The sequence below is a fragment of the Conger conger genome, chromosome 3 (genome assembly GCF_963514075.1).
Source record: "Conger conger chromosome 3, fConCon1.1, whole genome shotgun sequence".
In the NCBI taxonomy this organism is placed as follows: Eukaryota; Metazoa; Chordata; class Actinopteri; order Anguilliformes; family Congridae; genus Conger; species Conger conger.
The window spans coordinates 11810904-11822962 of NC_083762.1; the positions used below are offsets into that span (position 1 = coordinate 11810904).

Genomic DNA, 12059 nt, shown 5'->3' on the forward strand with positions numbered 1-12059 from the left:
GGTCAGAGACTACCCCTGACTTGTACAAATTACCGGATGTTGCGCCCTGGCTGTGTGTTTGACAGACAAGCAGGTGGGGAGATGTGTTGTGTAAATTCTGTATAACCAGCTGTCTGGCTGTACGTCTCCGTATCTCAGCCTGTTATTGATCTACCACTTCTACTGCACATTCATTTCCATTATCAGCCCAAATATTGAGTTCTGTTTTTGCATAACTGTTCAAACTAGCAACAACCGGTTCCATACGGTGATGTCTTCTTTGGTGCTGGAATAGTCTGCCGTTATTACATTTGCACTGTAATGCTATTCGCTAGCATGAGATGTTTATCATTTTATTATGTTCGTACTGTATGCACTGCCGTTTATTTGGCTGTACGCTACTGTTGCTTATCTCACCAAGGTACTGATATAAAGCATAATTACATATTTGTGTTTGTAATGTAATTACAGTGCAATGGCAGTTTAATATCTGCTCAACTAAGTCATAACATTACCAGATGTTACACCCTTAGAAATAGCTTGCCTAGGATTTTTTTTCAAGGGATTGTTTACGCTCATTCATGTTCCGTGACATTATTTATTTACTTCTAAGGTGCCCTTATTCTGGATGGCTTACTCAGCGTACCTTATTGCCCGTGTCTGAGGCGGGTTTCTGCTGAAGTAGTTCAGGTTAAAGGCCTTGCTCAAGGGCGAATCTGTGGTGACACAGTCGGGATTCAAACCTGTAGGACCCTGCCTGACCCGAGTCTCCGCCTGGGCCCAGTCATCCCGACCACGGCTCACGTCACAACACAGAGCAGGAAATCACTTTTTCCACTTTTGAGCTTTATTTTTCAAAGGAGCCTCTTGTAGTGTTCGTATAAAAGAGCACGCGTAAAAACAATACGTAAAAGATAACATATTTAATTCACAAGTTAAATGAACACAATTTATTTATTAAATGTCTGTATTAAGTAAATTAAATAGTGTTCGTCATTTGGATGAAATATAATTTGGACATTGCATGGAAATCTTTATTTTATTTTTTATTTTATTTTTGTCACTTAGTTGTGTGGTATGTGTGTGTGTGTGTGTGTGTGTGTGTGTGTGTGTGTGTGTGTGTGCATGTGTGTGTGTGTGTGTGTGTGCGTGTTTGTGTGTGTGTGTGTGTGTGTGTGTGTGTGTGCGTGTGTGTGTGTGTGTGTGTGTGTGCGTGTTTGTGTGTGTGTGATTTTGATCAATTAAAACTGAATCTAATCCTGCAAAATTGCTGCCACAGCATTTGGGTTTTTCCATCTCACTTTCTAATGATTTAGTGTCCTTCTCTCATTCAAATTGAATTGCTTATTGGTGTGACTGATAGGAAAAGACACAGGGGTGAACTAATGATATGTTTACAAGTGGTATTGAAGTTCAATGACATCATTTGTTAAGCGAGAGGAGATAATGAGCACTGAGGAGCGAGGAGCCTTTTTATCTGATGTGTAAAATCCTGGATAATCAAAAGCTAATCTTTGAAATGGAAAGAGCCACGTGAAAGCTGATGTAAGGGCTAGGACAATGCAAGCTTCTGCTTTCCCTTTCACTGCATTTGGCTGGCTAATAGGGCCCACCATCAATTCAATTAAACCCACGGTTTGCCTCTGGAGGAGCTACCGTAGAGAACCGTGATTAGATGTGTAAAAAGCTGATGTTTCATAATGGTTAGGTCTGGTGTTTTTCTAGATAAGGAGTTCTTTATTATTTTTATTTTTTTTCATCCTCTGTCTCACAATGAAATATATACACGCAGTGAGCCCTTTATTAGGTATTTATTAGACTTATTTTTGAGACTTATTAGTCTTCTGCTGTTGTAGCCTTTCCACTAAGAGGTTTGACACCTTGTGTGTTCAGAGATGCTCTTCCCCATACCACTGTTGTAATGTGCGGTTATTTGCGTTACTGTCACCTTCCTGTCAGCTTTGACCAGTGTGGCCCTTCTCCTCTGACCTCTCTCATTAACAACGTGTTTCTGCCCGCATAACTGCTCCTCACTGGATGTTTTTGTTTTTTGCACCATTCTCTGCACACTCTAGAGACTGTTGTGATTCTCAAACCACGCTGTCTGACACCAACAACCATTGCACAGTGAAAGTCACTTTGATCACATTTCTTCCCCATTCTGACATTTGGTCTGAAAACTGCTGAACCTCTTGACCATGTCTGCATACTTTTATGCATTTACTTGCACATGATTGGCTGATTTAATCTTTGCTTTAACAAGCCGGTGTACTGGTGTACCTAATAAAGTGCTTAGTGAGTGTTTATTTTTAATTTAAAATGCGAAATATTCATTACTATGTTTTCCCAAGATATTTTTTGGAATACTAACAAAATTATTATTAGTTTATTTATTTATTTGTTCATAATGAAATGAAATTTATTACAAATAGGAAATTTGGAATGTGCACTGGGAGAAGATCATTTTTGAGGAAGACGTCTTTGAAAAATATTAAAGAAATATTAAACATTTAATTGAATATGTATGCGCAGTCAAGCTGAAATGTAGATCATATCTAATTAAATAAAGTGGTAATTTCTCAAAATTCTTGACGGAAAAAGAATTTGCTCCGTGCTTTGATGTGATTGGCTGAAACATGAAAGATGCATTGTGGGTGTCTGGGAGTGTGCGATGAATACAGAAAGTCGTCTCTGAGGCGTGGAAGCCTCTGGCCGTTTAAACAGTTTTCCGGAGTGTGTCAGCCACACTTTCAGCTGTAACCCCCACCCACTACACACACACACACACACACATACACCCCCCTCCGTACCCCGGCCGCGTTGCCTAGCAACGTCCGAATTGAAGAAGAATCGGAGGAGCCCAGCTCCCCACAGAGAGGGAAATGGCAATAAGGGTGCCGCTGACAGATGATCTGAGTTGTTTCATCTAATATACTGTGAAGATCACTGGCTCTTTTCATCAATGATGAATGCACTCGACACAGATCAATGGGCACAGCAATAAAGTCAGGTCCACTACCTGCTATCACCTGGGCAGGTGGCTGTGCCCAGCAGTTTAGGCCTTCACGAGATGACCAGCTTCTCTTTGTGTGTCGCCCGGGATCTCCGTTTTTGCCAGATGGATGTGTTCATGAGGGAGCTGACACCCTTCCTCGTGTTTTTCCGTTGTGTTCCAAGCACTAAAAGCACATCGCCGTCCAAATTGACTGTCGACTGTCTCCGTTCCTGTGTATCTGTCTGTGTTTTCTTTGAGGTGTCATCAGAGGGAACAGTGATTTCTTTTTTAGATATGTGTAAACAACAACAGAAAAACAAAGGCGGAAAAAATATATCATACGCAAATGTATTATTAATTGTGGGGAAAGCGCTAGCTTGGTGAGAAAGACATATCTTTCATTTTCTTGCAGAAATGATGTATGCGTGGTAACGTGCTGCACTTAAGGAAGATCGAGCGTGTTGAATTAAGGTGTTAAGACAGCAATTGGAGAAGTTAATTTGCAGACAGATAGAAACGTCTATCGCTTTTAGTTTTTGATTAAACTTAGTCTTGTGCTTATTTCAAAATAAATTGCCTCCTGAATAAATACTATAGGATGTGAAAACGAAAATATAATGAACTGATGCATTTGTTTGGCAATATAGTTTTTAGAAATGGTGTACTGTGTCTGTTGGTTCAGACAAATGAGAAATGAACATACAATCGTTCTTTTTTTTGTTTGTTTTGTTTTTATTCGCGTTGATACGCTGCAATTAGACATGCAGTCGAGTGTTCAGTAGACCAGAACTAAAAGGCCATTCGAGGGAAGGGTACCACACTCTGGAATGTTCTAGGGCTGCTGTCTGCTGGGAGTCCAATCGCTGAATCTCACAAATCGATACTCTCCGCCTCAGGCAGCCAGCATTGATCCACCGGTGTATACTTCATTGCTTCTTTTAATCATTTACATTTCAATATTTGAGGCAAAGAAGTGGGGCTTTGAAGCCCAAGTGAGTGTGTGTGTGTGTGTGTGTGTCTGCTTGTTTGTGTCTATGTACATGCCTGTGCGCATGTATACATCTTTTCAGCTCATGTTAAATCAGTATTGTACACAGGCTCTTGTGCTCACGTGTCCTTTTCTTCTGTGTGTAATAAAGCATTCAGCAAACTGCATTCACCAAACATGCTTTCTTTCATTTACAGGCTGCAGAGAAAACCAAGCCAAGAAGTTCACCTCTCAAGTAAGAGCTGAGTTTTGTGTGTATGGGTTTGGATTTGTTGTTTTATTCTAGCAGTAGGATTCATCGTGTTTTAAAATCCATCGGCCCCGGGTCTTTCACCAGGGTAGCGTACTCCGTGCTGTTGTGTGAACTCCCATGATGCACCTTGTCTTTACTCTAGATTTCATATGCTGAAATTACAGAAATGTATCACGTTAGTGAGGGCAGCTGAGGATGAAGATGATGTATAATTAAGTGTGCGGTACCTACTGGATAAACAGAGTAGAACTGGCCTGCTATGAAGAACAGGGGTGTGCTACTGTATCCACAGATGGGATCAGGCCTGTGGGTTCATGCTGCTGTTTATACATTTCGATAAAAGTGGCTGAGGTGAGAAGTATACGAAAAACTCAAATAAACAATTTATTCCCATACAATTCCTCGATCCGTGGATGGTTTGACCTGGAGGCTCAGCCAATTTTCCGCAGTGGAGCGAGCACCTTGCCCGAAATCCATTTGGAGGGTCCGCTTCTGTTGGAATGCATGAATACCCATGCATATATGCATGAGTTTTTTTATCATTTATAATCATTTGGGCATTATTGCTTTGGTGAATGAGCGGGGAGACGCGGGCCCTCATTAGGAGGCTGTGTGTGCTGTGGCCTCCAGCGCTCTCTCTCTGGCTGAGGGATTCTGGGACGGGAGACGCTGCGAGCTCTCCCCCGGAACGCGCCGGAACGTCTCCGACTGCGCGGCCCGTCTGCAGGACCGCCGGCGTGTTCCCGGCGCTCCGATACGGTCTCTGCAGACCCCTGGGAAGGCTGGGAATCGCTGAGTCAGACGTCATGCCATCCAAACACCCCCCCTCCCACCCACGAACCTAGGGGTGCGGAGAGAAGGCGGGGGTTTGTGTTGGGTAGTGTTTTTTTTGAGGGGGAGTGACATTAGCTTAGTCAGTTTCTGGTTCCATTCCTTTCCCTGGGTGAAAGTTTCCCTGAGACCCCCAACTCCCAATTGCTCCTGACTTGGTGCATGGCAGCCCTTTGCCCTTGCCGTGTGTGAATGGGAGATATTAATTGTAAAGCACTTTGGAAAAAAATGGGACTTGGGAATTGTCTGTGGCAAAAGCAGCCCATCCTCGGTTCTGACCCAAACCAGGCCTGCTGCCCAGGTGCCGTGCTCCATGTCCGTCTCGGTTCTCTGCTAGTGGACCGTTGTCCTTTTCCACCGTCTGTCCCCACCTCCGGCTGCTGGGAAACGGCTTTTTTGACCGCCGTGCAGCAGGTCTTTTTTTTTTTTCTGGCAGGAATTGAATTTGCGCCGGCTTTTTCCTGCTCTCTCTTCATTGCACATTAGCCTAATGTTGCTTGAAGCTAATCAGCCTCGTTCTAATGTGCCCAGTCAAGGTCCCGACCTCGGCGTCTCCGCCATCTCCGTATTGCGCCGATCCGTTATAATACTCGTCTCCGCCGCTAAGACCCCATCGGACCGCTGCCGGTGAGAAGGTGCCGGAATGACTTCAGCGCTTTAGGGAGGATGCTGCCGGAGTGGAGGATGCTGGGAAAAGCAGTTTCTCTTCAAATTAAAAGGTTCTAACTGAAAAAAATTAGTTAGTGTTATAAATATGTTGTTTATAGGGCAATTTGGAGGTTAAAGGGTGTTGCTAGGCACTCGGTGTGTGTGTGGTTTGGGTGTGGGAGTCACCTTATTTGTGGGGTCGCATCAGAAAAACAGTTTGGGAACCCCTGCCTTAATGCCTGTTGAGGTATACGTGATCATGTCTGTGGGTTTCTTCCCCTGTGCCGTTAGCCGTCTCAGCGTACTTCCTATGCAGCTCTGCGTAAACGAACAGTGTGAACTGATTGAGTGTCAGAACCACTTGACCTCGAGCTGCACAGATTATTCAGGGATCTTGTGAGTTGTCAATGAGCTGCTGACAGCCCAAGGTTCCGAATGTTTTCTGTTTATTTACGCACAGGCTGTACGTTCCATGTCGATGTCTCTCTGCGTTTGATTTTTCCGTTTTTAGTGAGCAGAGAGCAACGAGGGAGAGCAGTGACAATTGAAACCGTTTGAATTTGATGCCGATTCGATCCTGGAGTAATGGCTGAGGAAAGGGGAGCAGATAGGCGTTTGATTCAGGGAGACGCACAGTGGGAGTGCAGGCGGAGGTCTCCTTAAAGGCATAGCTGGGAGGCAGTGCTATTGTTGATTAGCCTTTTATCACGCGGAGTGGAAACGTCATGATTTCTGTGGGAGCTTTACCCAGAACACCTTCTCTACCTGCTTCTCTTCTTTGTCTCTCTCCCTGCCTGTATGTTCTTTCTTTATTTCTCTCTCTTCTCCCTGTGTCTCCCTGTTCACCCCACTGTCATTCCTTGGCCAGTGTGGCTGCGGTGGCCTGCAGGGACCCAGCAGTGTGCCGTTGACTCTGCTGCTGCTCCCCAGGGGCTGCTGAGGTTGCTCATGCTGTAGGGATGTAGAAGGCCCATTAGCCGCCATGCCGGTGGTCCCCGCCATCCACAGAGCCCTGGGGGGCTTGCTTCCCATCACCCACTGTGGCCTGCGGTCTGTGTGCTGCACCACAGCCACGAGGGAGCCGCGGGCTGGGTCTCCATACTTGACCCACGCACACACACACACACACACATATACACACACACACACACACAGATATGCACTCACACAGTCGCACACACATAGATATACACACACACATGCACACACGCACACACACAGACACACACAGATACACAGACACACAGACCCACACACAAATACACACAAACAATAACACACTTGTACACAGTGTATACGCAGGCACAAACTGTAAATGTAAACAAACAAAGGAACACCCCATTTGATCAAGTATACATGTGCAGATACACACATGGAGGGGGGGGTGGGCAGACTCATTATATCAGCTAGTTATGGGGGATCCACAGGACGTGCTAGCTCTGGCAGGAAGCCCCCCAGAGAGACGCAGAATCCCGTTCGTCAAGCGGTAGAGTCTGTTCGCGGTGACGTGCGTATCGTCTCTGCTCGTACACTGCATCATAAATGTGTGGTCAGTGACTGCGCAGAATGACGCACGGCTCTCCTCATTCAGATAGATAGATAGATACTTTATTCATCTCGAGGGAAATTTTAGAATGGCAGCTAAGAGGCCCCGATCATCAAACCTCTGTTACAGACTAACGTGTGCTTGGGACTGGTTATTGTCTGTGGATGCCCTGGGCTCTGGGATTTTTGGTGAAGGGGGCTCCGGTGCACGCCCCCCTCCTCATGTGAGTCCTCCGAGGGGCTGAAAAGCTCATGTTATGAAGGTGAGAAAGGAGCGTGTATCGAGTCTGCCTCCGTGCGCGAGACCTGGCCGATAGCAATCTGTGTGACCAGCCAAGCAGTAAAAACATCACCGCCACCACACGCGGAGACGGCCAGCGAGAGACGGAGAGAGACGGAGAGAGAGAAAGAGCTGAATTAGAAACATGGACATTTTCTCACAATCTCTGTTCTCTTGTCTCTCATTATTCTTTCTTCTCTCTCGCTCGCGACATATCCCTGGTCAGCCAGCCTTCACGAAAAAGCAATGCATGTTAATACACTTAGATATCAAACCAGAGACCTGAGGAATATTTTAGATACGTGACCAGACACCCCTAGTGTTTTACAAACCACGTACGTTCATTTTAATCTTATGCACGTACTCCATTCTAACAAAATGAACCTTTCCGCCAATACAGGCATCCAGGTACATTGTCTTGAAGTGAAAATATTTGGTATGATTTAATCAAATCACAGACACCTATCATGAAGTTTATTAAGAACCTGTTCTTTGTGAAATAGCAGCTTGGGGCGAGAAGATTTCTGAGCTTTGGTAACAATAACAGCCAGGAAACTGAGATCAATTACACCTCCGCGGGTCTGTCAGACTTACTGGACGGTGTGAGATCACGCTCCTTGAGGAGATGTGAGTGGTGAGAGTGCTTCGAGAGGGAAGGCGAGCGGAGTGTGGATAGGTAATTACCTGTACCTCGGCTGTGCCCTGGAGGCCTGATACACCTCTCCAGTCCAGGGGCAGCCATGTTTAATTACTTCTGTATGTGGCTAACCATGCAAGCCCTCAGCTGTTTTATGCATTGGGTGGTAATTTGCAAAGCGCTGGGTGTTGTGGCAAAAAGTGCCTGAAACACCCTGCTTTAATACCGCTCAACCATTCCTGTTGGAGCCAGGGTTCTATCTCGCTGGCTAGCCTGGCAACCTCACTGCCAGACATCTCCCCGCATTCTGAAGTCCCATGATGCATCACTTCTTGACTGGGCTGGCATAGGAGGTTGACCCAGCACTGGCAACAATTAGAGAGAATCAGTGACCGAGCCATTCAGTGCTCTCATCTCGACCAGCCTCTGCAGCTAGATGAAGCAGGTAGCGCTTTCTTAGTGATCTGAACATGAGAGGATTGTGTGGGATGGTGGTAGTCCCTACGGCGTGTAGGGCTGCCAGTTTCAGTCCCTAGCCAAGACACTACCGCTTTATGTCTGAGCAAGGTATTCAGTCTGAACTGCTTCCATTAATGTTAAACCATCAAGGGCTTCAAGGTATAACACACACAAGGTATTTACTAAGCATATAAATAAATGCAAATATCATGTGGTAACACTTCTGTTCTTTTGATGGCCTCCCTATCGGCTGTTATAACCAAGAGAACAGATCTTTTAGCACAATAAGCAGTTCACTCAGTGGATGATAACGGGTAGGCGTGTGTAATATCAGTCATTCAACACGGTGTGTGTGTGTGTGTGTGTGTGTACGTGAGAGAGAGAGTTAGAGAGAGGCAAAAAGAGTTTGAGATTTAACACACCTTTGGTATGACACAACAAAACAATAGAGAGAGAGAAATACAGCAGCTATGAAGGAACAGCTTCACGGCTTCACTAAATTGTTAGGCCCTCTGAGAGAGCAGGTAGAAGACAGGCACCAGTCAGGGAGGTTAGCGTTTCAGTGCAGTTTCCTGTCTGTCAGTTTGAGCCTTCAAAGCCTGACCCCGCATTCCCTGTGGAAGGAAACTACACAACGTCCTGTCCGAGATCAGACCTGGATGCGTTTTATTCAAAATTTCCAGAAGGCATTCCTTCAAAGTCAGAAGAAAAGGTTTTTATTTGAACATTGATTGGATCCCCTCCCTCCCCTCCCTCAAATCAATCACAGAAGGTATGGGAGCTTAGTTCTGTAACACCTAAATCCGATTTCCTCCTCGACAAGGGTCTGTCCTATGTCTCTGAGCCTGTACTGTCACTTCAGTGGTGCATGGCAAGAGCATGTTTCACTCCCACTGAGTTCAAAGAAGGCTCGTTCTAAAACGCCTCAACTGAAACCATTGAAGTTAATTGTTGCCAGCCTATCTCTGGAAAAAAAAGTTCTTTTTTAGCATTTTTTCCCCCATTTTCTGTCGGGAGATAACTTGCACCCAAATAGCTGTGACAGAATTATTGAATCAGGATGGTCTTTTAATCTTGATCAAATGCAGTTATCAAAGTCAGGGTAGAACAGGTGGTCGGCCCCAGTTCCAGGGAGAAAAAAAAGGCACAGACAGTCCGTCTTGGGTGCAGCGATCTGGTTTTCTGCCAAAGATCGTCCATCAATTAAAGCGGACGGGAGGGCCCTATAATTTGTCATCGTTTCTGGATTCCGCGTGTGTTTGCACAGTGGCTGAAATTACCCTGGAACAGAGTGCTGTTTCATTCGCAGATGCAGCCTCTGTACCCAGTAGGCCTGCATATGACGCATAGGCAATTACAGAGATGTGATTGGATACAGGAGGGAGGGCCAGAAGGGGGAGGGGGAGGTAGTTCCATGTCGGGGACCCCAGAGGTCACCGTGGATTGATGTGGTTTCAGGGAGAAAAGCACAAATTTGACTTATCTGCCGCCCGTTAATCTGTCACCCGGAGACAGGGTTCTGGCTGGCCAATGAGGCTGCACAGCTGGCCCGTGTCCTCCACTCATGTTCTTTCCTGGCTTTGATATCGATATAGATGTTACAAAAGCTCGTCCACCTGCTCCCAGCCTCTCCTGACAATCCTCCCAACGAGAACGGCCCCTGACAATCCACCGAAACAGAACACAAAATACCTGCTCCCAGCCTCTGTGTCCTCCTGGCAGTCCTCCCAAAGAGAACACCCACCCCCCCACCCCCCCCAAAAAAAAAACAATCTACCTGCTCCCTACCTGCCCTGTCTCAGAGGTACAGGAATGAGCATCCACCTTTTTTTATTCCATCGCTAATTGGCACAGTATGGCTTTGATAACCTAATGCACCTGTATCACTTAGACAGCTCTTAATTGCTGGTATTTGAGTGGAGACTGCTTCCTCTGGCAGTAGGGTTATTGTGAATGGCAGCCAAGGGGGTTTTTCAGGTCCTGCACCAAGAGGCCTTGTGTTTCAGCCATTTCTGAGCTTAGTTTCCTGGAAAACGCACAATATGAATGTGAGCACAAACTCCAAAGAAAGTGTTATGGGACGCATTAAGCTAGTGTCCAGATTTTCAAGAGCGCTTACTAAGCAGGATATGTACCAGGAAACCCTGTTCATTTCTCATACAACTGTTCCCCTTAAATTGGCTTTGAAAATCGACTTTTATGACCACAACTGTCTAATTTGCATAAGTTATTAAAAAACATGCCTCCTACAAGTGTGAATCATACAGGTGTGATAGCACCTTACAGATTGGCCTAGATCCAGGAGGGATGGTGTCACACACTATGTTAACATTAAAATAAAAGCAGACGGTCTTATCCAGAAAGATTGTGTTACACCAGAACCTTGTCTGTACTGTATGGACCAAAATCTGCTCAGTACCAGACATATTTACATATTATGAGATTAGGCCCATGACAGATTATGTTTGGAAAAGTAAGGATAATTGTACTTGATCCCATATAAAACAGCACATACCAAGGTCATACAACAAACAACCAAACATGTCAGGCAAGGTGCAATCCATATATTATTGGTTGTATTATAAGGCCATGAACATTATATTATAAGTCCAGTACACAAGATAGATAGGTCAAGTCTGTAAATACCACACAAAGACAACTAAAATTTGAGGAACTACACTAACGAAACAAATACAAATTCCTAAAGTATAATCTGATTAATAAAGTCTAGCCTAACTTTACCAACCAGGTGTTTCCAGATATGATATAATATTTTGTCTGTATTTCGTTAAAAAAGTAAAGGTTCCACAAAACTATCACAAGATTAGCAGAGTATATCCATGTATTAGAGTTAGATTATGTTCCATGTGCCTTGGACATTGTATATTTGAACAGTTATCCCATCAGTTTAGACTAACGCAACAAGAGAGGCTGTTTGGACAGATAGTATGGGGTCTCCCTCTATGTCAGACCGCTGCAGGGGGCAGCCAATCAGCACGCACCCCTTTGAAAACAGGAGTAACCTCACTTGGCACCCTCCCAACCCTCCCAGACACCCTCAGATGCTCTCTGAGACCGCGCCAATCAAAACGCCAGGGCCCGCTTTCAAGTCCTCAAAGAGAGCCGCGATCCGCGGAGAGGGGGGGAGGGGAGGGCGTCCCGGGGTGAACCCAGAGAGCAAGATCCCCCAATTGGACCGGACCGGACGCGGTCCTGTGTGGGCATCACAAACGCACTTCTGAGGGCTCGTGCTTCTGAAGGCGCGGTCGCCACATTTGCCCCTCCTCCTCGCCTACACCGGGGCGGGGCACACGCCCTCGCCCCGCCCCTGGGCTTCAGAGACTGGTGGACGGAGCATCTGGACTCCTCCCAGAAACCCCCCACCCCACCCCACCCAAACTCAGACACCCCACCTCAGCTTCCACCGCCAACTGTGTTTAATTC

At 45.8% G+C, this 12059-nt stretch overlaps 1 protein-coding gene across 1 annotated transcript in view; it reads left to right on the plus strand.

Moving 5' to 3' along the window:
- aff2 (AF4/FMR2 family, member 2) overlaps window positions 1–12059 on the plus strand; it is a 187853-nt gene that overhangs the window by 134711 nt on the left and 41083 nt on the right. The window contains exon 9 of the mRNA XM_061236945.1: window positions 4160–4197. Within this exon, the coding sequence (XP_061092929.1) occupies window positions 4160–4197 (38 nt within the window). The remainder of the gene's footprint in view (window positions 1–4159; window positions 4198–12059) is intronic.